The sequence below is a fragment of the Hoplias malabaricus genome, chromosome 5 (genome assembly GCF_029633855.1).
Source record: "Hoplias malabaricus isolate fHopMal1 chromosome 5, fHopMal1.hap1, whole genome shotgun sequence".
NCBI classification, from domain to species: Eukaryota; Metazoa; Chordata; class Actinopteri; order Characiformes; family Erythrinidae; genus Hoplias; species Hoplias malabaricus.
The window spans coordinates 51,423,357-51,449,665 of record NC_089804.1 but is presented as its reverse complement, the minus strand read 5'-3'; the positions used below and the strand labels follow the sequence as shown (position 1 = coordinate 51,449,665).

The following is a 26,309-nucleotide window of genomic DNA, read 5'->3' as shown; positions in this document are numbered from 1 at the left end:
CACACCCCATCACAGGACTCACCCAGTCACTCTTGCTCACACCAGTGTGGGATCTGCACTGTAGGCCCACTGAGGTTTAAAGGTCCAGTTAGTTCAGAGAGCAGGATTTAATCACACTGGAGTAACCCATGGGGTGGACTGAGGCAGATTTATTTACCAAAGTGTAGCTAATGGAAATGGCCAAGCAAGGTTAATCAAACCTGTTTAGAGTGTGGTGCAGTACGGTTTATTTTTCGTTCTTCCTGTCAGCACCTGACATCAATAAACAGTGAAGACACACCTAGCGTTTTGGGGTTCCTGTCTCAAAGTGAGCCAAAAAAAGCAAAGATTCAATTTATCATACAGACGTGGAACACAAATTTGTCACTGTCACCATTTCCAAATATAAGCCACTTTTATCCAGTAGTGCAGTATAACGTAATGCCATCAATGTGCTCTTCACTAACATACAGCATGTTCACACTAAAGCTGTGAATGAATATATAGTAGGAATCGCTGCTGACTTCCCCAGAGCCCACACCTTAACCTCACTGAATGTGTTACTGGATGAGAAGCAGAAAATACAATCTGTTTAAAACATTGTTCCTTGAAGACGTGAAAACATCACAAGCAAAGTTCTCAAACGAAGTGAAAGCAAAAAGAAAGCTGTAATAAAGGTTAAGGGCGCAAACAGTAATCACTGGAAATGGTGATGTTATATTTAGTTACTGTGTCATTTTCTCTTTAATACGTTTACTGCTGTTATTGCAGAAGCTGAATTCAATTAATGCCAGAAAAATACCTCTGATTTTTTGCACAGTTCGGTAAATAGTGGAACAGACATATTTCACTCTTTACTTTAGGAGTCTTAGTTGTTAAAATGAACTCTGGCTCTAACTGTGAGAAGCACAAAAAAAGTGTGGTAAGAGATTTGTGGCTGTTACCATGCAGATTTTGCCTACAGCCAATAAAAGTGACTCTTTAGTAACTCTTCTGTGAGTTTTAGTGACAAAATGTTCACTCATGCTCTCCTGTTTTGTTGTCCTCCCCTCTTTGTTTGGTGTATGTTTTGGTCCTGGGTGCGGGCCACCGTTAGCATGTTCTAGCACCTTTTACCTGTTTGAAATATCCAGGTTCCATTTAGCCTGGGTTTGGTCGTGCCCTACGCTGCCCAGAAAAAACAACCCCAGTAAACATTTAGCCGTTGATTCAACGTTGAAATAACGTAATGACTGCCGTCTAATCAACGTTCTCTTAAGGTTGAAAATGAAAGTTGAAAAGACGTCCAAACACAGACATTGTAAAGACGAGTATTAGACCTATTTTGGACGTCCATTGACATTATCGATTGGTCACCACTTAACTAACTCATTAAGATGGATTTTGGACGTCCATTGACGTTTAAAATATGTCCTTGACGGACAGACGTTCCTTGTTTACTGGGACACTTCTCTCTGCAAGTCCAGCAACCAGTAAAAATCTGTGCAAAATGTTCTCTCTGAAATCAAAGCGCTCCTCATTTCTTATGAGAACATGTCACGAGGTGTTTGAGTAAATGTATCAGCGACTGCTTCCCAGAATCAGATTCTTCACCTGTTAATGCACAGCTGCGCAGCTTAGAGCTGGACCTGCTTCATTCTGAGAGGCGTGTGTTTGATTCGCACTGAGCTTAGGACCGATGAAATAATCTGTACCTGGATGAGGATTGTTTGTTGATTTGTCCAGTGATATGTTTTAACTACAATTATGTGAAATTACATACTCACTAAACGTGTCCTAAAATGTGCCTCTGAGATATTATTATTGTTATTATTATAAATATCGTAAAACAATACCCCCCTGATTCACGCTGTGTCAACACAGAGAGGAACACTGTTGGTGTGAATCTGGCATGTGACACTGATTCCAATAAGCTCTTATAAATGTTCAATTGTCTGAATGTGCGTCCAATTCTCTTTCCCCTTCAGGGTCTCCAGACTTCATTTTTCACACACACACACACACACACGTTCTCACACTTACTCGTACAGCAGCTGCTACCAAACCCATAGCCACCTTCTGATGGATCCTTTTTTTAATCTATGACCAAAGGTCCCCTGAATAAAGCCCCCTTTACACACACAGAGTAGGAACAGAGCACAGCAAGAAGGAGCACAACACACTGAATCCAAACATGGCCACAGACTCCACAGCACCATCGTTATCAGAACATCCCCAAAACCTTCCAGAAGTAACTCGGTGTAAATGAACAGGACCATGTTTTATGTTCGTATGGGCCATTTCTACTGGTCTGTTTGTGAAGAGGTTTTAACGCAGCTGGTATTTCAAGGAAAATCAGGTCCTTTTGTGGGTTGTAGTCCAGTTTAGAAACAAACAGGTTTTAGAGAAATACCTGAGACGACTGTTTAGTTTCGGCTGCTGTGGCTAATCATATTTTAAGGGCCCGTGTCAGGCACAGGGCCTCGTAATCGTCCACACACCCCACCACACCCCTCCCCTCCCCACCCCACCCCATACAACTCTCCTGTGTGCTACTGCAGTAAAGTTCTAGAGTCTGAATCAAGTTTTACTTGGAGTGTGGTTACACACAGGCTGCTGAACAGAGCTTCATCTGCTGGTTTACTGGAATCATGTGGAGCTGCTGTAACACAGAAATATAACCACACCTGTCACCAGCTCCACACTATGGATCTTCACACAACCTTCTTCAAGCTCATCTACACAAAGCAGACCTCAACCAACACACACACACACACACACACACAATTGGTTCCATTAAACATGTTAGGACTTTCCTTACACATTAGTTTTTGGAATAAAAATATTTAGAAAAATCAGGACATGTCCCAACATTTCACCAAAACTGAACATTGCCTGGAACCATACCATCTCTCTCTCTCTCTCTCTCACACACACACACACACACACACACACACAAGTTTTTGTTTCATCTATATGTATGCTCCATTCTTCCACTGTGAGGAATCAACAATATGGGTCTGAAAGGACGTGGATCTGTGGAGAAATCATTGCTGAGAAAAGGATATAAAAAAAGAAAGGTATTGTATAAAAAGCTGTGTGTATGCACTTCATGTTTAACCGGCGCTGTTTAGACTCCAGAGGCTTCAGAGGGAAAAGGTAGAAACCTGCTCTTATTGTTTTTTTTTTTCTTACAGTAATTTTTCCTCCTACGTTACAGAAGGCAGACACATAATCCACTTACTCCCCGCTCTTCTCTTTATTTCTTAATTAAAACAGTGAAATGATCTGTCATTTCGGCAGCAGCCTTTGCAGGATTTGGAGGTTGCTTCCGTCTGGTTTTGGTGTAATATAATTTTCATGTTTATTATTATTATATTTTTTTCAAGATTATATACAGGATGCCAGCTGGCAGACAGATGGTGGCGGTGGCTTCAACTCGTTTTTATTTAAAGAAACATCAGAAGGAAGAGGAGGGGAGAGGAGAGAACAGCTGGAGGAGGGGCAGCCAGCAGTCTGGTCATTGTGAGGCCTCAGATCAGACCGGTCAGAAAAAAACACACACACTCACAGCCCCGACAGACCTGCACCTGAGAGCGTCTACACACTGAGTTATAGAGACCTGACCCTGATTCCGAACACTACTCCCACTGCTGGGTAGCGTCTTAGGGCCAAACCTTCTACATTCTTCATTTTTCTCTTCGGTACCCAAGGGTTTTATTGTTAACGAACAGATCAAATCTCCCCCTAATTCATCCTCTACGACTGTGTTTAGATGAAGATGTGCTAAAGCTCTTTGCTGAGTTTCTTTTGTACTTTGTCGGTCGCTTTGGTGAAGAGCATCTGTAAATGAAGGAACGTAACTGTTGGGTTGAGTGCCACTTTTTTTTCTTTATTCTTTTGCATTCAGCTGGTGGAGTGCATCGTGATCACAGCATGTGCTTTCACTGACAAAGGCAGTAAAATCCTAGAGCAGTGAGGCTTTGTTGCAGACCTGATAGGATCAAAAAACATTTTTCACTGATGCTTTACGTTTTTTGTGTCTATTTTTCAGTTGTGGTCATGAGGGCCAAGCCGAGGCTGGTGTAATCCGTCTGTTGTCTTCCTTCCTACCTCATTTTACTTGTAAAAATTAAGCAAAATTGGGCACAAATCTTGGTGCCAAAGTCTTCATGAAGTAAAGCCACATCCAGAGCAGGTCTCAGGTCTCCGGGTCCCACCGCACAGCACTCTGGGAAAGCCATGTGTGACCTCACAGCTCAACATAAAACACAGCAAGCACGTCACATGCTAAAACACGGCTGCGCAGTTCCATTGTTATAATAATTATATTTTCTTTATTTTTTTCTTTTTTTACTTTTTACAAATCCGGCTATTTTACACACATAAAACGTATTCAAGTGCACAGTATTATCTTTTCCCAGCCAAAGAGCCTTTTTAACGTGTCGTCTTTTTTTTCTCTTCTTCTTTTTTTTTTTTTCTTTTTTTGTCAGGAAACCACCAGAGTGGACATGAGTGAGCCTTGCTTGCACTTGACAGCAGAGAGCCTTTCAGAGGCTGGAAGCAGAATACAAGTCAACAAATGAACTCCATTAATTAAAAAAACAAAACAAAACAAACAAAAAAAAAAAAACAAACAGATCGACAGACAAAGCTGGTATTAAACGCCCCCAACAATCGCTCAATGAACATTGTCACTGTGGGTTTTTTATACGTTGCCCGACTTGACAAAATTATGAATTCCCTAATGCAAAAATTGATGGTAGAAATAGAGCTTCACTGTTTCTCAGTGCTACAGTGAGAATCTGTTTTACCACTAACTCTCTACCACTACCGGGAAACCATGAGAATTATAATAATAATAATAATAATAATAATAATTATAAAAGAAATCCACACACATGAGCAAACTATTCTTCTTATTTCAATAATTAACCTTTTTATTCTTTATTTCTCCTTTTTATTGTTTTCTTTTAAAGGAAGCTTTTAATCAAAGAGCATTTTGTTCATATATAGTTTTTACAGAAGAAAATACTATACAACCTTTTCCCTCCTGGAACAATATTTTGAAGATAATCATCTACACATTTAATTACCTATATTATGATAGTTCTTTCAAAGCCGTGTTTAAGAAATAATTATTTGTAATTTCCTTGCCTCAGTTTTTTCCACTACACAGTCGCTCACTTTCAGCTGAAGCCAGGCAAACAAAACTCATTGTTTTTTTTTTTTTCTTTCTTTGTAATTTGGAGCGGAGCACTGCAGTAATTTCCTCTGTATAGAATTCATTTAAATTACAGTCATCATTAGTGTTAGTCGTTAGGCGGGCCAGCTCCTGGCACGCGCCTGTTTCATATTGAAATCATCCAATCTCAGAAGCAAAAGAAAATCAGTCCATTTTTTTTAAATAAACACAGAACAACAGGTCTTCGTCACACCGACAATTATTTGTGCATCAAAGCAAGTGAACAAAACAACATGGTAAAGCAATTTCCCTGTTAAAAGATATATGCCGTTGTATTTCATAAGGTAAAAATGAATCTAAAAAGTGCAAAAACACCCTATTTTTTTTCTCTTTGCAAGGTCACATAAATATTAAATAAACCGTCAGAACTGGAGTTCAACCACAGCTTTAAGAAAGAGAAAACAAAGTCTGAAACATTGTTTTCTGTCCGTATCGTTCAAACGAACACAGACTCAGCATCTCCTCCGCCGACTCGTCTGAGATGCTCTTCGTTTTTTTTTTCTCCTGTCCGTCCTCAGCCGACAAAGTCTCTCCGTTGATAGCAGGTACGTGAGGCTTCTTAAAAATGAAGCTTCAACTGTAGACTCCAACTGTGAAAAATTTCACAACATTTTTTCATGCTATGCAGTTCGTAATTAAAAGAAAGAGAGAACAAAATTACCTACAAGCTACCCGATCTTCCCTACGTTCAGAGACACAGGTTGTGTGTTCTGTGTGTGATGGATACTCGAGTGTGTGTGTGTGTGTGTGTGTTAAGTCCATAAAGAGAAGAGGAGCGGTCAGTTATTCTCTTTCCCACTCGGACAGCAGCACCAAGTATTCACCAACTCCCCCAGTCTGTTTCATCCGCAGCGACACACACCGGTGTCCACTGGTCACACGTCTGTGCAATCGGCCAGTAATGCAATGAGGACAGTGACAACCAAAAAAAAAAACAAAAAAAAAGCTATAATAATGCAGTGATGCAAACGGTAACAAAACATCTTAAATAGAGGCTGGAGTTTCTAAACGCTATACAAAAGTGCACTATCAATACGCAATGCCAAAAAAAGGTCCACATTTAAAAAGAGAGAAGGAAACAATGGAGATAGCTTTTGGTGTGGTGCGTTTGCTGAGATAGACGTTTATGGCCTAAAGCTTGCAGTCACTGGTCACTGGTTTTGTCCCGAAGAGACGGAGCTGAACTGTCCACATGGAATGGAGCCTATGACACAACTGACCATGAGAGAACATTTATATGAGAACTGTGTTCGAGGAAAAAACAACAACAAAAAATCAACTGTAAAATGAAGGAGCGTAAAAGCCAAAGCACTGATGCAGGCCCCTGCACTAAAATAATAATAATAATAATATTAATAATACAGGATGTTGCTGAATCTGTTGTTTTAGCACATTTTGTTTGTTTGTTTTTTAAAAACTTCCCCTTTGTATTCAAAGCGTGCCATTTCTTTCAATCAGTACAAGGGTTCCGCAGCTCAGTGACTGCACTTAAAATGTATATTAATATCCACACACATCTACCATATATAGATATTCATATATAGAGATTTTTTCCTTGTTATTTTTTTCCACACACAAAAAGTAACAAACAAAATCGAATAAATTAAAGTCAAACATGCACGCACACACAAAAAAGACTGATGTGTAGGAAAATGTTTACATTGCCATCCATGTGTAAAAGACGGCGGCGCCTGTCTAGTTCTCTGTTCATTTTTTAATGCATAATTAAATTAATAATGTTGGTCATCGTGTAAACATCATAATAAATCATAAATCATTTTGGGCCTTCACTTTCTTTTTCATAATTGTTGTTTTCTTGTCATCCTCTGAGTCTCTAAGCATGATGAACGAGGCCACTCGAAACCGGGGATTTGTTCCAAGTGCGCAGCTTACAGTGTCTGTCTGTCAGAGCTCCTACGCAGCCAATCACAGGTCAGCCTCGGGTTCCTCTCTGTCCGGTCGGGAAGGGTCGGCGTGGTTCAGGGAAGCGTGGAAACTCTCTCCGTTGTCTTTTTCGCCGTCGGGTTCGGGCATGGAGTCGTCGTATGAGTCCGTGTTCAGTTCTTCTTCTGGCTCCTCCTCTTCGTCATCCTCTTCGTCGTCCTCTTCCTCGTGGGCGGTGGGCTCTTCCTCTGGCGAGAGCTCGTCCTCGGGTTCGCCGGACGTGCCGGTGTTGTCGTCCCGAGGGTTTCCCAGGCTCATGATCTGAGCGGTGGGCGCCATCAGGGGAACGGTCAGCACGTCTCTCTGGAGCTTCTTGCTGAGGTCTAGGGAGTCGGCCAGGCCCAGGCCAGCTGCGTTCTTCAGGAAGAAGAGTGAGCTGCTGGTGTCGGTGCCCAGATTCAGGGAGCTGTCCAGACTGACCATGGGGCGAAGGCGCTCGGGGTACTCGCAGGGGCCTGAGGGCAGGTACATGGCTGGCCCGCTGCTGTGGGACAGTCCCTGGGTCACGCCAGGTGAGGTGGGGGGTCGATTCATAGAGGAAAGAGGCAGGATGTGTCCCATCGGATGGTGCCCTTCTTGACTGGGTGAGACGGAAGGAGGCTCGCCTCTCTCTTGCTTCTCGTGCTTGCGTTTGTGCGAGTCCATCTGGGACATCCCCACCACTGTATGCTTGCACTCAGGGTAGGTGCAGTGGAAGTGGGAGCACTTGAGCTTGTACTTGCAGTCGGCCACCTCGCAGTCCGTGCTGGAGCTGAACTGGCAGAAGCCGGCGGCGCTGATGACGTCCTGTTTGCCGTGGTGCTTGCGGTGGGCCGTCACTTTGGTGCTGTCCGTGCAGCGGAAGCCGCAGCGCAGGCAGTGGAAGTGTGTGCTGTTTCCTGAAAACTGACAGTCGGCAAAGCCACAGCTGAGAGAAGATTTGAAGCGCTTGAAGTCGTCCAGCACCAGGTTGTCCACCCGGTCGTGGTGCTGCGCGTGTTTGTACATGTGTGTACGGCCGCAGAATTTGTAGCCGCAGTTCTCGCGTGTGCAGTGGTAGTGCGTGACCTTCAGAGAGAACTGACATGCAGCATCTTTGCAGTCCTCGTACAGGTCGTAACGGCGGAAGCCTTCCAGCATCATGCCCTCATCCAGCATCTTCCGAGACGAAGCAGTCTTGCGTCTCTTGCCGAAGGGCGACATGTCCTCGATGATCCAGAAGCGCTTTTTGGCGCCAGTCGCTGTGGGGATGGAGATGGTGTTCCCTACAGATGGGGGGAAGAAGAAGAAGAATGGACATGTTACACTACAATCAGCTGACTGTAATCACAAATAAAACCAGATACTCCTCCTTACTACATTCTGTTGTAAAATATGTGAAATGTGGTTTTATATTATAATCTAAAAATACTTTAACTCTGTTTAGAAAAGATTATCAAGTCCTAGGTGCGTTATCTGTCTATATTCTGAGGACAGACAGACAGTGAGTGAGTCTACAGGTTCCTCTCTGTTTCGTTATGCAGAAGGCATGCCTTGGTGAGCAGCCTGAAGGCACAGCTAACGCCCTGATGCCTGCTCATGGAGCACCTCTATAAAATCCTGCCACAGTTAAGACAGGAGTTTTACCACTGCCTGCTAATGGAACCGACCGGCCACTTCACAGCGCGTATTATACACTGCATGGACCCTAAAACATTAGATTTCTGACAAATAAATGTTCCCTAAAACTGGGCAAACAGTCCATAAGAGGGTTATAGAATGCAGCATAACATCACAACAAACATATTTTGTCAAGTATTTAAACATTTTATGGTGAATAAACCAACAGGAACAAGGAAACTACTTCATAAATAAAATCATTAATGTTCAGTCAGGTTTTATTACTGGGGTGGACAAATACATGTAAAAAAAACAATAAATAAAATGCTCTAACAGTGGGGACAGTGTTAGTAAATGGTACCTGAGTAAGAGTACACTATTCTATTTAACTGAGTAAAAATAAACATGATGGTCAAAGTTTATTATTAGAGACAGGACATAATTGTTTAAGTTATGTTTAGATTTAGATGAGACCTGTGTGACCACATATAGGGAAAAGTTAGCAACTTATGAGTAACTTGTTCATCACAATGGTAATTTTTATAATAACTACTCTAATAAAAACAAAACAAATAATTGTAACTTTAAATTCATAAGAAAATTCACAGTACAGTGGAAATACTTTTACTCAGGTTACATTTCATCAGTAGCATTATTTTTACTCCTGTACAGTAAAGGAACTGTACTCTGTCCCCCCCCTGTTTATGACAGTGAGGATAGAGAAACCTATTTTTTTCCCCCAAATTACTAACAGTTCTGAATGGTAGATTATAGACATTCAGCTTATGAATAGTTTCAGCTGAAGCCAGTCTACACTAAAGCTGCAGAGTTCTGTTGGAGGTGGATAGGTACCTGCAGCGTCCTGCACTATAGGGACGTCATTTTTAACCGGAGACGGAGTGGCAATGATGGGGCTGAAAGCTGGTGTGTTGGTTGGCATGACAACACTCCGAGTGGCTCCGAGAGAGGCGCTGAGCAGAGAGTATGAGACACAGGATGGAGAGAGGAGGTATGGGAGTGAGGGGAGAGGAGGCCTCAGGAGAGTTGGAGGGAAAGATGGAGGTTGGGACTGGAGAGGAGCCTGAGGTGGGGGTGGAGGAAGTGGAGGAGGTGCAGATTGAGAAGTGGGAGGAGTGTCAGCAGAAGGAGGGACCTGACAGCCTGGTCCTATAGAGACGAGGTGCCAAGGAATAGTGGAAGGGAAAAGAAGTTGCGGACATGAGGGACAGACAGGTGCGTACACAAACACAGACACAACAGTCACACACAAGGAAAATGGGAGGCAGAAAGGGAAGAGATCAAATCATGAAATACCAAAAGCCAAATGAGGAAAAAAATAAATAAATCAAACAGCCAAAAAGCAACAGTGATGAGAATGAAAGATAATACTTTGAAACCAAATGGTGAGAAACATTTAAATCATTCCAATGCAGGAAAGGCTAGATTCAAATAGCAAAAAGCCCAGCTATAAGCCCAGAGAAACATGTACTTGTCCCAGAATGACATCCAGTGCATGGTGTAGGTGGATGTTATGAGAGTGCGAAGCCTCTGTTATGGAGTTGCCACAGGGATGGCATTAATGTGAGGAGGGTGCGTGGAGGACTATATAATAAATTTACTGCTCCATAATTTGATAAGTGTCATTACTGTGGAAAACATTTGCCGGCTCTGATGCTTCATGGACAAGTTGTTGCGTTTATGAGACACAACTACAAGGAGGACAAGTGGCAGTGGAAAAGTACAGTGGGGGCAGCATTTGTTTTATTATTTTTTGTAATCACAGCTTCTCATCTGGGGCCTTCAAGATTTAAACAAACTGTGATGTTAATGTGAGTCTGCAGAATAATTTTTTTGCCCCAAACTGATAACAAATAAATGACACTATTACGTCGGTCACACATAATAAAGGTCTGGAGCTGCTACGTCCACGTCAGTGGTAGGTGTGTGTAACTAACATCTAACATCTAACTTCAGTCTTTCTTATGCATTCCAATAGAGAATATATTTCAGTGCATGTGCAAAACAGGTTTTACATTGTATCCATTGTCATTTTGAGTAATTAAAATGTAAGCTTCATAATAAATCTCTCCACTTGTTTGCTTATAATCTATATCTACAGCAACTGTTATATTATACACCCTTAGTTTTTATTTTCAATTTCATGTCTCTGTGTAACCTTGAACTGGCCGTTCATCTCCATTCACTCTAAGGCAATAATAAACCTCTGGATGTTGTTCTTTATTTTGAAATGAAACCTAAAGATTTATGATGATGAGGGTGACAATGATGTAGTAGCTGGAGGAAGTTTCTCACCTGCAGGGGAGCTGTCGTTGCCCACCGGGGTGCTGGTGCAGCTGCGGTCCTGGTTAGAGGACTCTGAGGATAGGCCTAGTGGGCTTCCTCCACCCATGTAGTCTATGTAGTCGTCGTTGTCCTCCATCATGCTGGAGAAGCCGGTGGTCATGCTTGGGTGGCTGGCCATGGCCCCAGATGAGGCCAGGCCGGCCATGTTCTGCATCTCCTCTGACTGGTGGCCATGAGGAACCATCTACAACACAGAAAAACCACCATTCAAACACTGACTGACTGCTGTTCCGGTTTAGGTTCTGACTTTTCGGAGGCTTTTTTTGTTAATTGCGCGTAAGCAAATTTCATAACAGAATTTCAGATTCATAAATCTAATCTCTAGGTGGTTTCCCATTTGCATTTCAGCAGAGCAGTGACACTACAATTCAAAAGCTTTGAACAATTCCATGAACGTGAGTGAGGTTGTTAAAGTTCAAGCTGGATATTTATCAGTCAATCTTCACACCTGAGATGGAACGCGATCGAAGTTCTTTCCCAGCATCCTCCTCATGTGCTTGCGAGCGTGGGAGGTCATCTGGTGCTTGAGCAGGAAGGAGAACATGCAGCCCTCGCGGATGCAGTGGAAGTGGCTGTTCACCTGATTGTACTTGCAGCCTGCGTGACGGGGAGAAAAGCATTACTTCCTATTAGTGAAGCTCAACAACAGCCAAACTCAGACACCATCCAGCACTGATTCCCAATAAGGTGATGATGAGCGTTTGGAAAGCCACAGCAGATGAGTCCAGTCCTTATTACTTTCTCCAGAGTGTCACACTGAGAAAGTGGAGCGTTTGAAGATTAGACCTGTGGTGCTCTTTATTACAATGACATCTTTTATTCAATTTGGAATTTACATAAATACATTCTGCATTTGTAGAGGCAATAATGCACAACCCTGCAAACCAAAGTAAACACACAATTATTTCCATATTAAATTCATTTTTCACCACCTATCTTTTGTTATTGTATCTTTTCTGTCCTTCCCTTTTTTTCCCCCTGTGCTTTTTTTTTAAACTGAGGCTCTACAGATTTTAATTGCTATATGTTTTCAAATTAAATGACTGCTTTTGTGGGCTAATCAAATAACATAGGAAGCTAGTATTAATTTTATTGTGAATAATGCACACAAAAAAATAATTGAATGAGTAACATGCGGGGCAGGTGCCGACTTGTCCGTTACCATGGCATCCGTGGCACTGCACAACAAGCTGCTTGTCGTCAGATTGCTTTTGTACACACTACTGATATACTTTAAACAGAGGGAGTTGAGCAAATAAAAATGACATGCTAAAATATCAAGGCTCTTTGTGCCACTGCATCCTGGTAACATCATCACCGGCGCTGTGTTTAATGCTGCTGCCATGGATACAACTCTCCCAGTCCAGCTGAACCATCAATTTTTTATGACCCTGCCGCCTGCTTTTGTAACACGCTCTTTTTTTTTTTTTAACCTGCTAAACAATGATGCTGTGGGGAATTGAGATGCAACACACTAGGGGAGTTTGGTGTCACTTTTGGCTTAGTTTCCTCTCTACCGCAAAAAGTTTCTCTTTTCCTTATCTGCAAATGAGGTGAGGAGAGGGAGAGAAAATGAAACAACACCAAAAAAAAAAAAAAACCCTTTCAATTTGACTGTATGATGATGATCGAGGCTTGAAAAAGAGCAACACAAACAGACCGAGCTAGACAGGCCCAGTAATTAACAAACATGTGTAATTGCTCATTCTTGACAGGTTAAATATACCCAAGAAAACAGCCTCTGTTTGATTGCTTTCTATAAATACTGAAGTATTAATGTATGACAATAAGGGAGACACCATTTTTCTTGGGCTGATTTTAATCTAGATGAAACACCCCTGGCCTTACAATTTGCTGGACCTGATTTTTAACACAGCTTGAAATATTTCTTATTACATGTGTCCGTGTGCAACCATTTTCACATTTTCATTTTTGAGTAAAAAAGGTGTGTTGTGTTATTCACTTTTATTTAGTGTGTTCACTCTGTCTTTACGCACTGTTCTCATTTTTTTTTTTTTAACAAATAAATCATTCAGAGAAACAATGCCCATTTATATTTCTCCTTTTTCAAGTGACCCCCCAAAAACTGATTATGCTTATTTCCTTCTCACTTACAGCCCCATTTCTTTAAATTCCTGTTTTTACTTTCCCCTTTCTTATGTATTGGACTCATTTAAATCTAATTTAATATCTTTTAATATCTCAGAACTGTATTTTTGACTGGAAATGATATAAATGGAAGGTGGGGGAGGGTGATACTTTGATGGTGGTATTTTGACTTTATTGTGTTAGTTAATAAAAGTGGGCCGTATAAATGACTACAACAGTGGGCTAATTCTAATGGGGTAACAGCATCTGGGAAAGCTCCGTAGAATTCAGTGAAAAGGTGTGAGGTGCTCTGCTTTCTTGCCATGTGCATTGTGCTGTGATGGTGTGACAATTAGCGTGTCAGTGGAGGGAACAGCACTTTTCCTCTGCCTGCTGGAGTGTGTGGAAACAGTGTGTTCACAGCAGGCGACCGTATTGATGCGGAATTACTATTACATCATCACTGATCTGATTTCACACCTTCTCTCCTCCATCCTGATCCGCTGCTGTCTGTGAATGCACCGCTGCAATGAAGTGGGGGCTCAGATAAAGAGAGGGTGTCTGGAAATATTGATCTTTAATGAGAAGACAATGACTGAATAATGAGGTGTGTAGGAGACCTCAGTTGTGATCTTATGCTACATTTTACTTCTGAATTCCTAATGGAATATAATGACCAACACTAAAAGCAGCAAATGACAAAATCTCCACTATATTTGAAATGACCTACCGAGTCGGCCGCACTCTTCTCTCTTGGTAAAGTATTTAAAGCCATTAGCTGCACGTCTCTCTGCTTTTTCATGCTTTTTGACGTGCCAGGGCAGTTTGGTGGTGATGTTGGTGACGAAGAAGCAGCCAGGTCTCAGACAGTGGTAATGGCCCCTCATCCTGAATTCACAGTGCTGGAAAAATAACACAGAGATCTAACTAAACCTGGGATCATGTGGATCATTCCAGACAACAAAGTGGCTCTTAATCCACTGACATCTTTTGATATTTAACAAAACAATAATGAAAACTCAGTAATGAAAGTTATTGTGTGCCACAAACTATGAAACTGACAGAAGGAACAAATCCATAAGAGTATACTTCACATTTCAGTCCTGAACCTGATGAAGCAAAATGATCAAATCTTTCCACTGCGTTTTGAATGTGTGCGTGCACTTGCTCAGAAATGATAATATTGCAACCAACCACATATAAGCATCTTTCACTTTTACTGTGTAAAACAAGACCTGACCTTCTTTAACCAACCACTTAACAGACCTCACATTCATGTGTAAGGGTTATTTAATTGAATATATTTGAGCCCAAAATTAAGAATGACAATTGTACTGATAAGCTGTCACTGCACCCCTGTGAGAGATTTGGAAGTAGGTTATACCCCCTCATTAAGTTCTTTTCTTCCATCTTTTTCAGACCAAATTACAAGGGCCGTCTAACTGACCAACCCTGTTGGAAATTTTAGACTACAGCGTCGGTCACTGACCCCAGCCAAAATCTCCTCATTTAGATCACTCGGAGACTCCCATGCTTCATACGGCCTGTCATCGACTTATTTAGGTAGGAGCATTCCCCTCCTGTATTGTAACCTGCTTCCAAACCACCATCTGTTTGCCGAGAGGCATCTCCCTCAGGAGCCGACAAACAGGATCTACTCTGCTCAGGAGAGGAGGGGGGGGGGTTTAGGAGAGAGGGGACGGGCGCATAAATGAATGCATTTAAACAGGTTTGGCTCCAAATAAGGGCACGGGAAAGAAGAGGAGCACTTTGTTCTATTAATGATGACATTTTTGATGAAAAGCCTAGACCCCCCCACTACCCCCATGCACCCCTTCCCTGCTTTGGAGTATTTAAGTATTTTTCATCTTAATTCTTTAAGCGTGAGTTAACCAGATCACATGAATATCTCGACTTAATTATACAACTGCATCTGTTTTCTTTTTCCTGCCTTCATGTATGAATTTTCTTTGATATCTGAGTGCAAACACCTCTGCAGTTTTAAAGCTTGCAAGCTGCCATGGTACTGCTAGGCCTGAGCTGAGTGCTTACCTGGTTGGGACAGAGGCACTGCAGGGAGTAGTAGGAAAACTGGTCTCGAACGTTCACCAGATTGTTGTTGGGGTTGATGTGGTCCAAGCAATGCGACTCAGCCTTCCCAGAGGTCTTGCACACATACTTGCAGTTGCCAAACAAACAGTGAAAGTGGAATTTGTTGGAGTATTTGCAGTCGGTGGCAAGACAAGGGTCACTGGTGAGAAAAGGTATGAAATACTGAGTTTAAAAATACACAGTATAATATATTCTAAATGTGGCTAGCTGCCAAGATATATTTAGTGTTGTCCTCTGCACTTTTGCACTGGAACTAAGTAAAGGAAATGTATATCTCACAATGAAACCCATCTCGAAGCCTTAATTTTGTCTACTCTGTTGTTGACTCATATAGAAAACAATAGTGAAATATATAAACAAGTGTGTTTAAAATGAGCTTATTACATTAACATGGTTTGAGGCAAGTGAGAGATATTTAAACTTGTAGATCTAATGAAAACTAATGATGCAAAACTCAGACAGCACACGTCTCAACTAAATAATTACCTTTGGGGTAATCGTGTAATGTTTGATTTTTCACTTAAGATTTGCTTTAACTGAAATGATACAGCAAATGCACACATGCTCATCATTCTCCTAAAAGAAAACAGAACTCTTTCCATTCCATCTGTACTCACTTGTCCTGGAACTGCAGGAAGCCAGGCTTAACCTGAGGTTTGGCATTCTCCAGTGAGGTGGTGGCCAGTGGAGAAGTGGCAGGCATGTTGGGCATGGTGGCAGGAAGCTGTGGGATAGAGCCTGTCAGTTGCTTCCAGGCCAGCAACGAGGGGGAAGAGCCATAGCCCCCTGATGCAGCCACACCGGGCACGTCCAAGGGGGGAGAGCTGGCCATGGAGATGGGGGCTGCGAGCTGATTGGGGGCACTCTCATTGGAGTCCTTGCCCTCATTCAAAGAGGATTCGGGTTTAACCTTTAGGTTGGCTCTGAAGTGGAAGCTGATGGTAGACAGAGAGTCATGATTACACCCAATTAGATCCACACACAAGGCCACGATATAGCTTCTAAACATAGCACATCATTAGCATTACTTTATGATAATGTTGAAAATAAGACAGTGCGAACACAAATGTACAACCTCACCATACACAGTAAGGAGCATGAGGCTATAGCATGTTAAGAATGTTTGCTTTTGTGTTTATGAGAACACATGTGAGCCTTACTTGGCATGTTTGATTGCTCCATCCACAGTGCTGAAGAGAGCGCCACAGTCCTCCACAACACAATGAAAGTGCACCTTGCTCAGGAAATCACAATGTCCGTCACATACTTCATCAGTATCATATCTGCACAAGGTGTGAAATGGGAAATAATGACATATGAGTGAGAAAGAAAGATAACAATCTACAGCACCAGTCGTTATCAACTCTTCACCTTTAGTTTGGCATGCTTTGAAAATTTGGTTTAAGAGACAGGAAATTTATAAGGCTGCCAAAGTGTTCTGTCAATAAATAAATGCACTGGACTAAAGTGAATTTTATAAAATTCAAATTTGTTTTCTTTGAAAAATGAATGTATAACACACTGTGCTTAACCAGATGCTGCCTTTCGAACAAACGTTCTACATACCTATGCAGTTACAAACACTGAAAATGGCATTTCACTGCCAACTGACAATGACAAAGCACAGGAGCTGCCTTAACTAACTGCAGGAGTTTTAAAGGCAAAGAAGAATAATGGACTGTAACATAACAAGTCTTCAACAGAAAACTGTCTAGACAAATCCAGTCCTAGAAGGTCTGAATATTCAGCACAATCTGGATATTTATGTGATCAACAAAGAGGCAATTTTGTTTTCTAATACTGTTTTTATTTTGTAGTACATATGAGTAAAATGCACTTTATAAAATGCTAAACTGTGTTGTGCAGCTCACAGATTTTACTTGAAGTAAAGCAAAAGTGGTTATTTGAGTACAAGATACAATACAAAAAACATGGCTGCCAAAGCATTTAAAAGACAGAACTGTGCAATGGGATTACATTCCTATAGCTGTGGAAAATTGAAATGGAATGTAAATGCAAACATTTGTTTTTCACCGTACCTGCGCAGGTAGGTCCTCCACAGCTCAGTAGTTTTCTCTGGAGCAGGCCTCTTCATCAGCCTGCTGAGATACTGGGCTGCCTCGGAAGTTTCTGGTGCTTGGCCCCCTTCCAGCTCCGACTTCAGGTTCAGAGCATTGAAGAAGCCTGGGTTCACCTGCGTCATCTGCACACACGGTGAACAAGTTATCACACACATATGCCCCGAAACACACACGTGCGCAGGGGAGTGTTGCTACACAGTTTACAAACACAATCAGCTCCCACTTGAGCACAGGCCAATATACACATGCCAAGTGTCCTTTGTGTGCGTCTGGGCATGCTTTATGTGAGGCACTGGGTTGGAACAGGAGCCCTAAAGACACCCTTGAGTGAGTGGGGGGTGGGCTTTAGGGTATTTAAACAAAATCAATCCCCTACCAGAGCTCACACACTGTTCTGTGCCAAACCCCATGAATGTGCTTTAACACTAAGCCCAGGGCACAGTTACATTCAGAGAGAGAGAGAGAGCGAGAGAGAGACAGAGAGAGAGAGAGAGCGAGAGAGAGACAGAGACAGAGAGAGAGAGAGAGAGAGAGCCGAGCAGTGCTGAGCCCTAAGGAAAAACACAGTCTGATCCCTCTTTAAATCATCAAGGTAATGGAACTCACACTCAGCAGCATTTGTATTAGTCAGAAAAAGATGTATGATTAAAACAATGTCCATTTTAATCTCCACAAAAACACACAACATTTAAATATTCACTCCGTAACGTTTAGTCTTTTTAAAAAATGAGGGTGACAGTCGCTCTTTTTTCTCCCTGCTGACTTTTTAATCAAATAATTTACAAACTCCATAAATAAAGATAGAGCGGATGGAAGAGAAAAAGCAGAAAGGAGGAGGAGGAAAAAAATGCGCGCAGAGTTCAAAACAGCTCATCAAAAAACAAACATCTCTATATATCTGGCATGGCACCCAGCTCTTGCTTCATTATATTAATTTGTGAGCGGTAGGCTGAAATTACACTGTATGAAAAATGGCTGGAAAATTTAAATGATACAAACTCATCTTATTAGCAGTGAAACATTAAAAAACAAACAGCCCCCTCTGCGTGTTGCTAATTTGTCTTGGGATGAAAAGCGCTTGATGGATGGATCTTACCTTATTCATAAGTGAGGATAAAAGAGATGTATTTGCCGGTGCAGGGTGTCCATTTGATTCATTACTGGAACGAGCAAAATGAACAATGTTTAGCCAAGATTTGCATGGGAATAGTAAATATTATTATTTATTTTAGACTGTGTGAATATGTAATGAAGATATTGAAAAAACAAGCAGCACATAAATAAGATAAAACAGAGCGTGAGGCGGTAAATAGCAGGAATTACTTAAAACTCGACCGAGTTTTAATCCAATTATTAAATTTACAGAACAACTTGTCATGTTTCGAATTTGACATGTGGTTTATAATCAACAGAAAAAAATATTATGAGCAAATCTTTACAGTTGTGATAGATTTCTTTAGGGGGGTGGTGGTTATGGCAGAGAGAGGGACAGTGTGTAAATCTCCTCCTTGACCACTTTGCAGACCCACCTTGTGAGGGGGTTTTAACAAGAGCACTCACACTAATTAACACAATACGTTATTATTCCTGAGATAAATCACAGCACTGTGGTCTGGGCGGGCTTTGGGTGACAAGCGGTGGTGGGAGGGGTGTGTGGCGATTGGGGGATTGGGGGATTGATGCTGGTCTCTGGGCCATACCTGTGGTCTTTCTTGCTTAGGTCAAGGCTGTGCTCTTGCATGGACTCTTGGGAGGACCCGGAGGTGCTGTCCATCGGCTCCTGCTTCACTTGAACCGGATTAAACCGGCTAGCCTGAGCCTGCTGCCCATTTCCTGAGGACGAGAATGAGAGAGAATGAGAGAGAGAGAGAGAGACAACAGAGCTATTGTTGGTCAGCATTATTACCCTGTGATGAGATCCAATCTGACTTGTGTCCGGACTGAGGAGAGGACTGCGAGTGATAATTATTGCAGAATTATGTCAAGCCGTCAAGGCATTTAAATGGTGATTGAGAGGCGGGAGGAATGAGGGAAAAAGACTCCTTTTTCAGTGGCCCCTGTCACAATCCATTTGAGGACCTGCCTCTTAACTGGTCATTACGGCACACGCTAATGCTGAGAGAAAGTGGCAGGTTCAGGCAGACCCTCCTGCCCCCTCCCTCTCATCACCACTTGTCCTTGTTGGCCTGACAACGGACGGCACTCAGTGCCACTGAGCATGCCCATAAGGAACATCTGCTCTGGCCGTCAGATTGGAGGTGACAGCCAATCAGATCAGTTCAAATAGCACGACCTCTCGATCAGTTTTTCAACGCAGGTATGCGGCAGATGTGCTGAGCCAAGACAGGAGGCAGAAGGGAGATTTGAAAAAAGTGAAATGATAAAGAAGGGGGTAAAAAATGCTGACAAGAATGCGCACCCTGGCTTTTTCCCCAATCCCCAAGTGGTTGAAATATTAATTTGTCCTCAGGCTATAAAGAGGAAGCAGGGCCTTTGGTAGCGAGTAAGTGGTATTTTATTTAAAAAAAAAAAAAAAAGGAAGAATAAACACGAAGGGCCTGCTGTAACCTCTGCAGCTGTGCTGAGTGCATAAGCAGAGATTGGTTTCACGAGAGGTTCTCTGTTCACCAAACCTGGCTCTGCTAAGGACCAGTGACAGGCAAGGACATGTCACCCTGTCTGTCCTTGGCCCTCAGCACTGTGAAGGTTGAAATGTGTGTGCAGAGAAGAAACCCATAGAAGGACATGCAGACATATTGTTTGTGATGAAACTAAATCTCAAGTCCCTGATTATAGAAGGGAAAAAACTTCATGAACTAAAGGCATAGAAGTACAGCTAGATTAGAAACATCACTGTGGAGATTTAGATTTAAAGAGAATTTCAACCAACATTTCAGTTTCATTTTAATCACTGAGTTATAACAAAACGGTTCAGTGTGTGAAATGCTACAGAGACAAGCGTAAGTTTCTTTAAAATGGTGGAGAAGGACCAGAATCTGCACCTCAACAAATATATAGCCATTTAACACACTACACCACACCATCAGTGATGTTTATATTTAGTGTGACACTGGAACGTTTTTTCACAGGCACTATTTTGTCTTACAAAAACCTGCATGTCACTCTCTGAAAATACTATATTTAAAAATACTTTTAGGGCAAAAATGTTCTACCGAAACCATGACCAACCAGGCTACAGACATATTTGCAACTATTTTATAACTATCTATGATGTATCTAAATTCTTGGGATTACATTCTTAGGACGTCTGGTTCCTATCATCAATAAACAGTGAACAATGCTGAGTTTACAGTCAGTGTTTCAGATCAAACCATTCTTTTATTTCCATCTAAAATTATTTTAAAATAAGTGGAATTCCCCTTTAATTCAAATTAATTTTGGGTCATATCTATTAGTCCATTCATGCCGTGGTTTTGATATGACAGACAAGTCAGGGCTAATCCTTGTTCATCAGAATCATTGTCATCAGAAAACGTGGTATTTTCCAGTTCACGCAGTATAAATGGCACATAGTTGATGGTGCAAAAATAAGAAATATCAGTTGTAATTATGAGTAATTATAAGTAATTATAAGTATGCAATTTCTTCCGAGAACACATTTTCAGAGGAAAAGGCATAATTTGACTCATCCGGTGGAACTGCTGGAGATGCAACACATTCTAACTAAACCAAAGGTTCTCAGAGTCCACTGTGTGGCTACTGCTGTGAAATCCCCATTTAACTAATGATAAACAGTGCTCTGTCCTTCCCACCCAGCCAACCCCAAAAGCTAGCTAGCTATCCTTTCAAGCAGCCATACTCCCAGCATGCTTTCTGATCAGCCTCTACTACAGGAAGCCAGTGCACATCAAACCAGAGCCAGCGCACTCCCTCTCCTTTGGGCTGCCTCTGGGAATGAATTGCCTGAAGTTAAAAAAGGACAGTTAAATAATGACCATGCGAGAGGGAAGTCATTAAATCCTTTATCAGCCTCGCAGTCTCCATGACAAACTCACTGATAATCTTAGCGATAGAGGAGGGGGGGGGGGCGTATGATCTCAAAGCAGCATTTTTCTGGAAATTATCCAAGAATAATGTTCTAGTGTGTAATTACTCCTGCTAAGTTACCAAGCTTGTGAAAGATCATTTGTACTGTATGTCTAATTAGCGAACCCTTTAGATTCCAGGTTCTTTAGGAACACTCGAGGGTAAGCTGGTGTGAAACACTGATAAAACAGTGAACGTTCAACAAGGAGACAATGACACCTGAGTGTATTAGCAAGATGCTTGTCACCACCGAGTCCTGCAGAGATAGGCTCAAACCAAACCGTGTTTACTTGTGCAACAACTGTTAACTCAGAAAAAAAAAGAGAAAAAAAGAAACTGCCAGAAAATAGCCGCAGTAAACATTGTTCACTCCTTTCTAACGCTAAGCTCTGACCACATCCTCTTCATATTTTACACAAATGTCCTGTTCACACGCTGTTTCTGAGCAAACACTTAAAATTAGCAATGACACGTTATGATCTGCACTGACATCTCTGTCTGGTGTGGGATTTTTTTTCTCTACCTTTTTTTCTTTTCTCAAAGGTATCTAAATTAAACACAAGACGTTTTCGCTATGAGCTGGTGAGATGCTTCATGTTGAAGTGTGAAGTTTTGAGATACACACTCTCTCCCGTAAAGGGAAGTCGCACCATCTGTGGCTCCCCGCCCCCATCCCATCACACGGACACCATCCCACCCCTCAGAAGTTATGTGCCCCTTCTTTCTCATTTTCATGGCTTAGCTCCCTCTCTCTGTGGACCGCAGCTCTATCTGCAGCTCTGTACCTGCAAAGGCCCCAGAGGCGGAGTTTGTGACAGGCTACACGCCCTCCAGCAGCTGCCCTGGCTCTCTCAGGACCCACTGCCTCAATCCTATTCTCCCATATAGAATACACCGTGCTGTCGTTACCCATAGCCCACCTGCTCATGAACCAATCACCAGCGGTACAGAGGCATACACAGCTGCAGATAACTTACATTAAAATCATAATTATTCCTCTTTGTTCTTTAATATTAGATAATATCATATACAAGACTGAAGCATAATAAACTAAAATCACCAAAGGAAATGTGTCCAGTTGTTTGATTATTTCAATGATATACCGAAGAACTACTGTAAAACTACTACAGTGTAATATTATACATCACTACTACAAACTTCAAATAAAATGTCTCTCAATGATAAAATGTCAGTTTTAAATCTAAAATGACAAAAAAATATATATAGCCCATGTTTTATTCAGTATTTACATTTCAAGAACAGCAGGATGTTATCTGTTATCTATTTACACCAGCACGTGTCAGCGTATCTGCTTTGAGATTTAATCAACACTTTGCAAAGTTTCGAGACATTTTGTATAAACTACAGCTTTAGTAGTTTAAACAGTATTTTACCAACATTTATTTAATGAATATTTTTTATGCATTTAATACATAATTTGTTTTATATTAAACATAATATAAAAACTTCCAGATCTGAAGTATATACCAAAAGATCCAACTCACACACAAATGGAGCTGACAACTCCACTCTCACTCACATACACACACACAAACAGACACGCATACACACCTCTCTGGAGCGCTGAGTCATTTCTGCTTCAACAATTTCAGTTATTTTCCCCCCTCTATATCAGTCTGCATAAAAAAACTGCTTTATACCTTCAATTTCTCAACTTAATTTTATTCAGGCTCCATTTGGTCGGAACGAGTGCATGCTCAGATAAGAGGCTGATGATGAGGAAGCATGTAGAACACAGACTCTGGGAACCTCCTGAGAATGCTATTAGAGGCGGCTTTACAGGGGCCGCTCACTACCACTACAGCACTTATCTGCTAATGGATTGTGGGTATCGAGGCAATGATCACTGCAATAAAGGGTCTAGGGCAGCAAACCAGCCCCTCAATATTTGCCCTAATCCTGAAATCAGAGATTTGTGTACTGTCTGTGGACGAAATGAGCCGATGGCCCATGAGTGCCCTTTTACTGTAAGACAGACAGAAAAAAAGAGAGACAGACATCCACAGACTGACAGAGGGAGAGATTCATAGAAAGATCCATAGAGAGAGAGACAGAGTAAGAGAGAAAGTGAGAGACAGAGAGAGAGAAAGATCTATATAGACAGAGAGAGAGAGAGAGAGAAAAATAGAGAGATGGGGAAGAGGAAGTAACTGTGGTAATTGTGCATAAAGTATAGGTCTAACTGGCTTGTTTTCTCTTTTTACAGAATCCTGTGCAGGTCTTTTCACACTTCCGAACAATAATATTCAGAAATACCATGGTGCCGTGCTCTAAATGCAAAACAGATATCACTTTTTAGCTTCTACTGTAACACTGTGTTTTCTACTGTAAGACAGGGTTTCTAAATGACTCTTATTCTGAATGTTCCTATCACAATATATTTTTGGAGCACAGTCATTACCATAGTTTACACATTATATTCTTATATTCTTTTAGCTATTACTGCATTTTTAAACATTTTTCTCTTCATATGCATAGCTGCTTGTATTAGCAACACTGAGCAAGCTTATTGTTATGTTTTTCTGTGATTGAGGCTGAATCAATCTGAACTGTCGATTACAGTGACTACACAGTGGTGACTCCTGGGATGTGTGAATGCACTAACCGGTATCTGGATTGCTGGCAGGGTTGAGGGCAGCAGCAGCCAGCCTGGCCATCATTGGGGATATCAAGCCCTTACTGGCAGAGATCTTCTCCATAATGGAAGAAGCAGTGTAGCAGGTGGGTGTGGAGGTGGGAGGCAGCTCCCCTGCTGAGCTGGAACTGGGGGCCAGTGAGTCCCGGGGTGTTGAGAGAACTCCGGAGCTGGCTGTGGAAATCATGCCAGTGGCAGTGGATGGTAGCTGCAAGGGGAGACGAGGCAGGAGGGGGAAGAATGGGTTGGAGGCTCCACCCAGGGCACTGCTGGCCATGGCCAGGGCCATAGGCATGTTGCTGGGCAAGGCTTGGGACAGCAAGGTGGACATGCGGCTGGCAGGGGCCAGGGCTGTTGTGGGCTTGACGCTGTGGCTGCTGGAGGCCATGGCGGTGGTGGGCGTGGCCATCAGGTGGGGCAGGGCGGAGGAAGGCTGCTGCTGTGTGGTGGGTGAAGCGCTCAGGCTGGAGTTCTTGCTGCTTATGGCCGAGAAGTCCACCAGGTCATCGTTGCTGGACTCCTCCTGCTCCTCTTTGGGGATCAGGAAGGAGGAGGTGAGGCCTAGCACGCCAGAGGAGCGGATGTGGCGGCGCTCATGCTTGCGCTTGTGGGAGGTCATCTGGCTGGTAGAGGTGAAGGTGAAGCCGCAGCCCTGGCGGATGCAGTGAAAGTGATTGGTGGCCTTGCTGTAGACGCAGCCCTCGTACTTGCACTCCTCATACTTGTAGAACTTTTTGAAACCATCCTTGGCGTATGCATCATCCTTGATGTGATAGCTCTTGTGCTTCTCAATGTCACACTTGTTCTTGAAGGTAAAAGTGCAGCCAGGTCGTCTGCAAGAAAGAATGTGGTGTGGGAGGGGGATTAGCATATTTTATTTGAATAGCAACAAATGTTAATGTAAATTTTGCATACACGATTTAATTCATCAATATATTTATTCATTGTCTGTAATTGCTTATCCAATTCAGGGTCGTGGGGAGTCCGGAGCCTACCCGGAATCACTGGGCACACATATTTAAATTAAATTGGTCAAAATAAAGACAATTATTCAAATAGCATTATTGATTCGTCAGTGTATTTTAATACATTGCTAATGTAGTTATACTTTGTTAATATTCTGAGGTAATAATATATAGATTCCAGATATATGCACTGAGACCGCTACAGTGGTGTGGTCCTCACCTGCAATGGAAGTGGGTGGTCTTCTGCCCATAAAACTGACAGTTCACAGTGCCACAGTCCTCTGTGGCGCGGAACCTCTGGAAGCCATCGTTGATCAGCTGTGCGTTCTTCTTGTGGAAGTTTTCATGAGTCATGACATCAGACGTGCTGGTGTACACCTTGTTGCAGCCCACCTGATGGAAATGGGAGAAGAAGAAAAAAAAAGTACTTTCACTAGAAGTGGAGCAGAGGCGGATGACGAAGCGCAGTAAACATTGTGGGTTTCAGAAGGTTGCAGAAGAGGAAAATGAATACTCTGCGAAGTGTATGTTGGTGGTTGGATTTCTCTACTCTGCAGGGGCACTGGAAACAACACCTCTGATACAAAAAAAAAAAATACTTGGCAATGAACTCGGTGTGGGGAGCTCAGAAAGTTCTGACCTAAAAAACTTAAAACATTTTTCAAGATCTGAGTTTTTCAAAAGGAGAACTCATGAAACATGAAAAACATTTGAGAAGGCAAATGAGGTGACAGTGCAGTTTTCGCTGAACAGGTATTCGTGTGCCAGGTTGCACTGACATCGGCCTTACACTGTAAACCACTACATAGAGATGAATAAAAGGGAAAGAGAAAAGTGGAACTTGTTTTGACTAACATAAACTTTTCAAAATTTACAGATGACATCTAATAATGGTCCTGCTAAGTTGTCAGGTGTATTCCAGTTACAGAGCAGTAGTATACACCCACATATTTTACTGGTGACTGCACATAACTTGAAGGAAATTCTAATTCTGCTCAGTGCAACCAGCTCTTTCAGGGGCAAGTCTAGTGCAAACAATAAAAAGAGCATAAACGTTGCATTGAGTAACATTGACCTTAATAACTATGGCAATGCAACTGCAACATAGTGGGCTGGTGTGTGGTTAGAACCTTCTTCCATTTAAGGCTTTCCACACATACAACTCTGTAGCAGAAGACCACTGTCTCTGCCTTACTTTAACTTGCAGAACAAATGAGTTGAGGCGAGGGGGGGCGAAAGGGGGGGTTAGGCACAGGGTCTGTCACTTTCTT

At 42.2% G+C, this 26,309-nt stretch overlaps 1 protein-coding gene across 5 annotated transcripts in view; it reads right to left on the bottom strand.

Moving 5' to 3' along the window:
• Nucleotides 1-6,262: 6,262 nt before the first annotated feature.
• The window catches only part of casz1 (castor zinc finger 1), a 224,625-nt gene continuing 204,578 nt past the window's right edge, over nucleotides 6,263-26,309 (bottom strand). For 4 of the 5 annotated variants that reach the window (XM_066671955.1, XM_066671954.1, XM_066671956.1 and 1 more), the window contains 13 exons: nucleotides 25,259-25,431; nucleotides 24,044-24,906; nucleotides 19,071-19,203; nucleotides 18,467-18,530; nucleotides 17,329-17,492; nucleotides 16,450-16,572; nucleotides 15,907-16,224; nucleotides 15,230-15,428; nucleotides 13,908-14,079; nucleotides 11,538-11,686; nucleotides 11,039-11,273; nucleotides 9,578-9,892; nucleotides 6,263-8,391 (listed from right to left, as the gene is read on the bottom strand). In XM_066671955.1, coding sequence (XP_066528052.1) covers nucleotides 7,130-8,391; nucleotides 9,578-9,892; nucleotides 11,039-11,273; nucleotides 11,538-11,686; nucleotides 13,908-14,079; nucleotides 15,230-15,428; nucleotides 15,907-16,224; nucleotides 16,450-16,572; nucleotides 17,329-17,492; nucleotides 18,467-18,530; nucleotides 19,071-19,203; nucleotides 24,044-24,906; nucleotides 25,259-25,431 — 4,170 coding nt within the window. In that variant the 3' untranslated portion in view covers nucleotides 6,263-7,129. The remainder of the gene's footprint in view (nucleotides 8,392-9,577; nucleotides 9,893-11,038; nucleotides 11,274-11,537; nucleotides 11,687-13,907; nucleotides 14,080-15,229; nucleotides 15,429-15,906; nucleotides 16,225-16,449; nucleotides 16,573-17,328; nucleotides 17,493-18,466; nucleotides 18,531-19,070; nucleotides 19,204-24,043; nucleotides 24,907-25,258; nucleotides 25,432-26,309) is intronic. The other variant, XM_066671957.1, reaches the window with a different exon arrangement.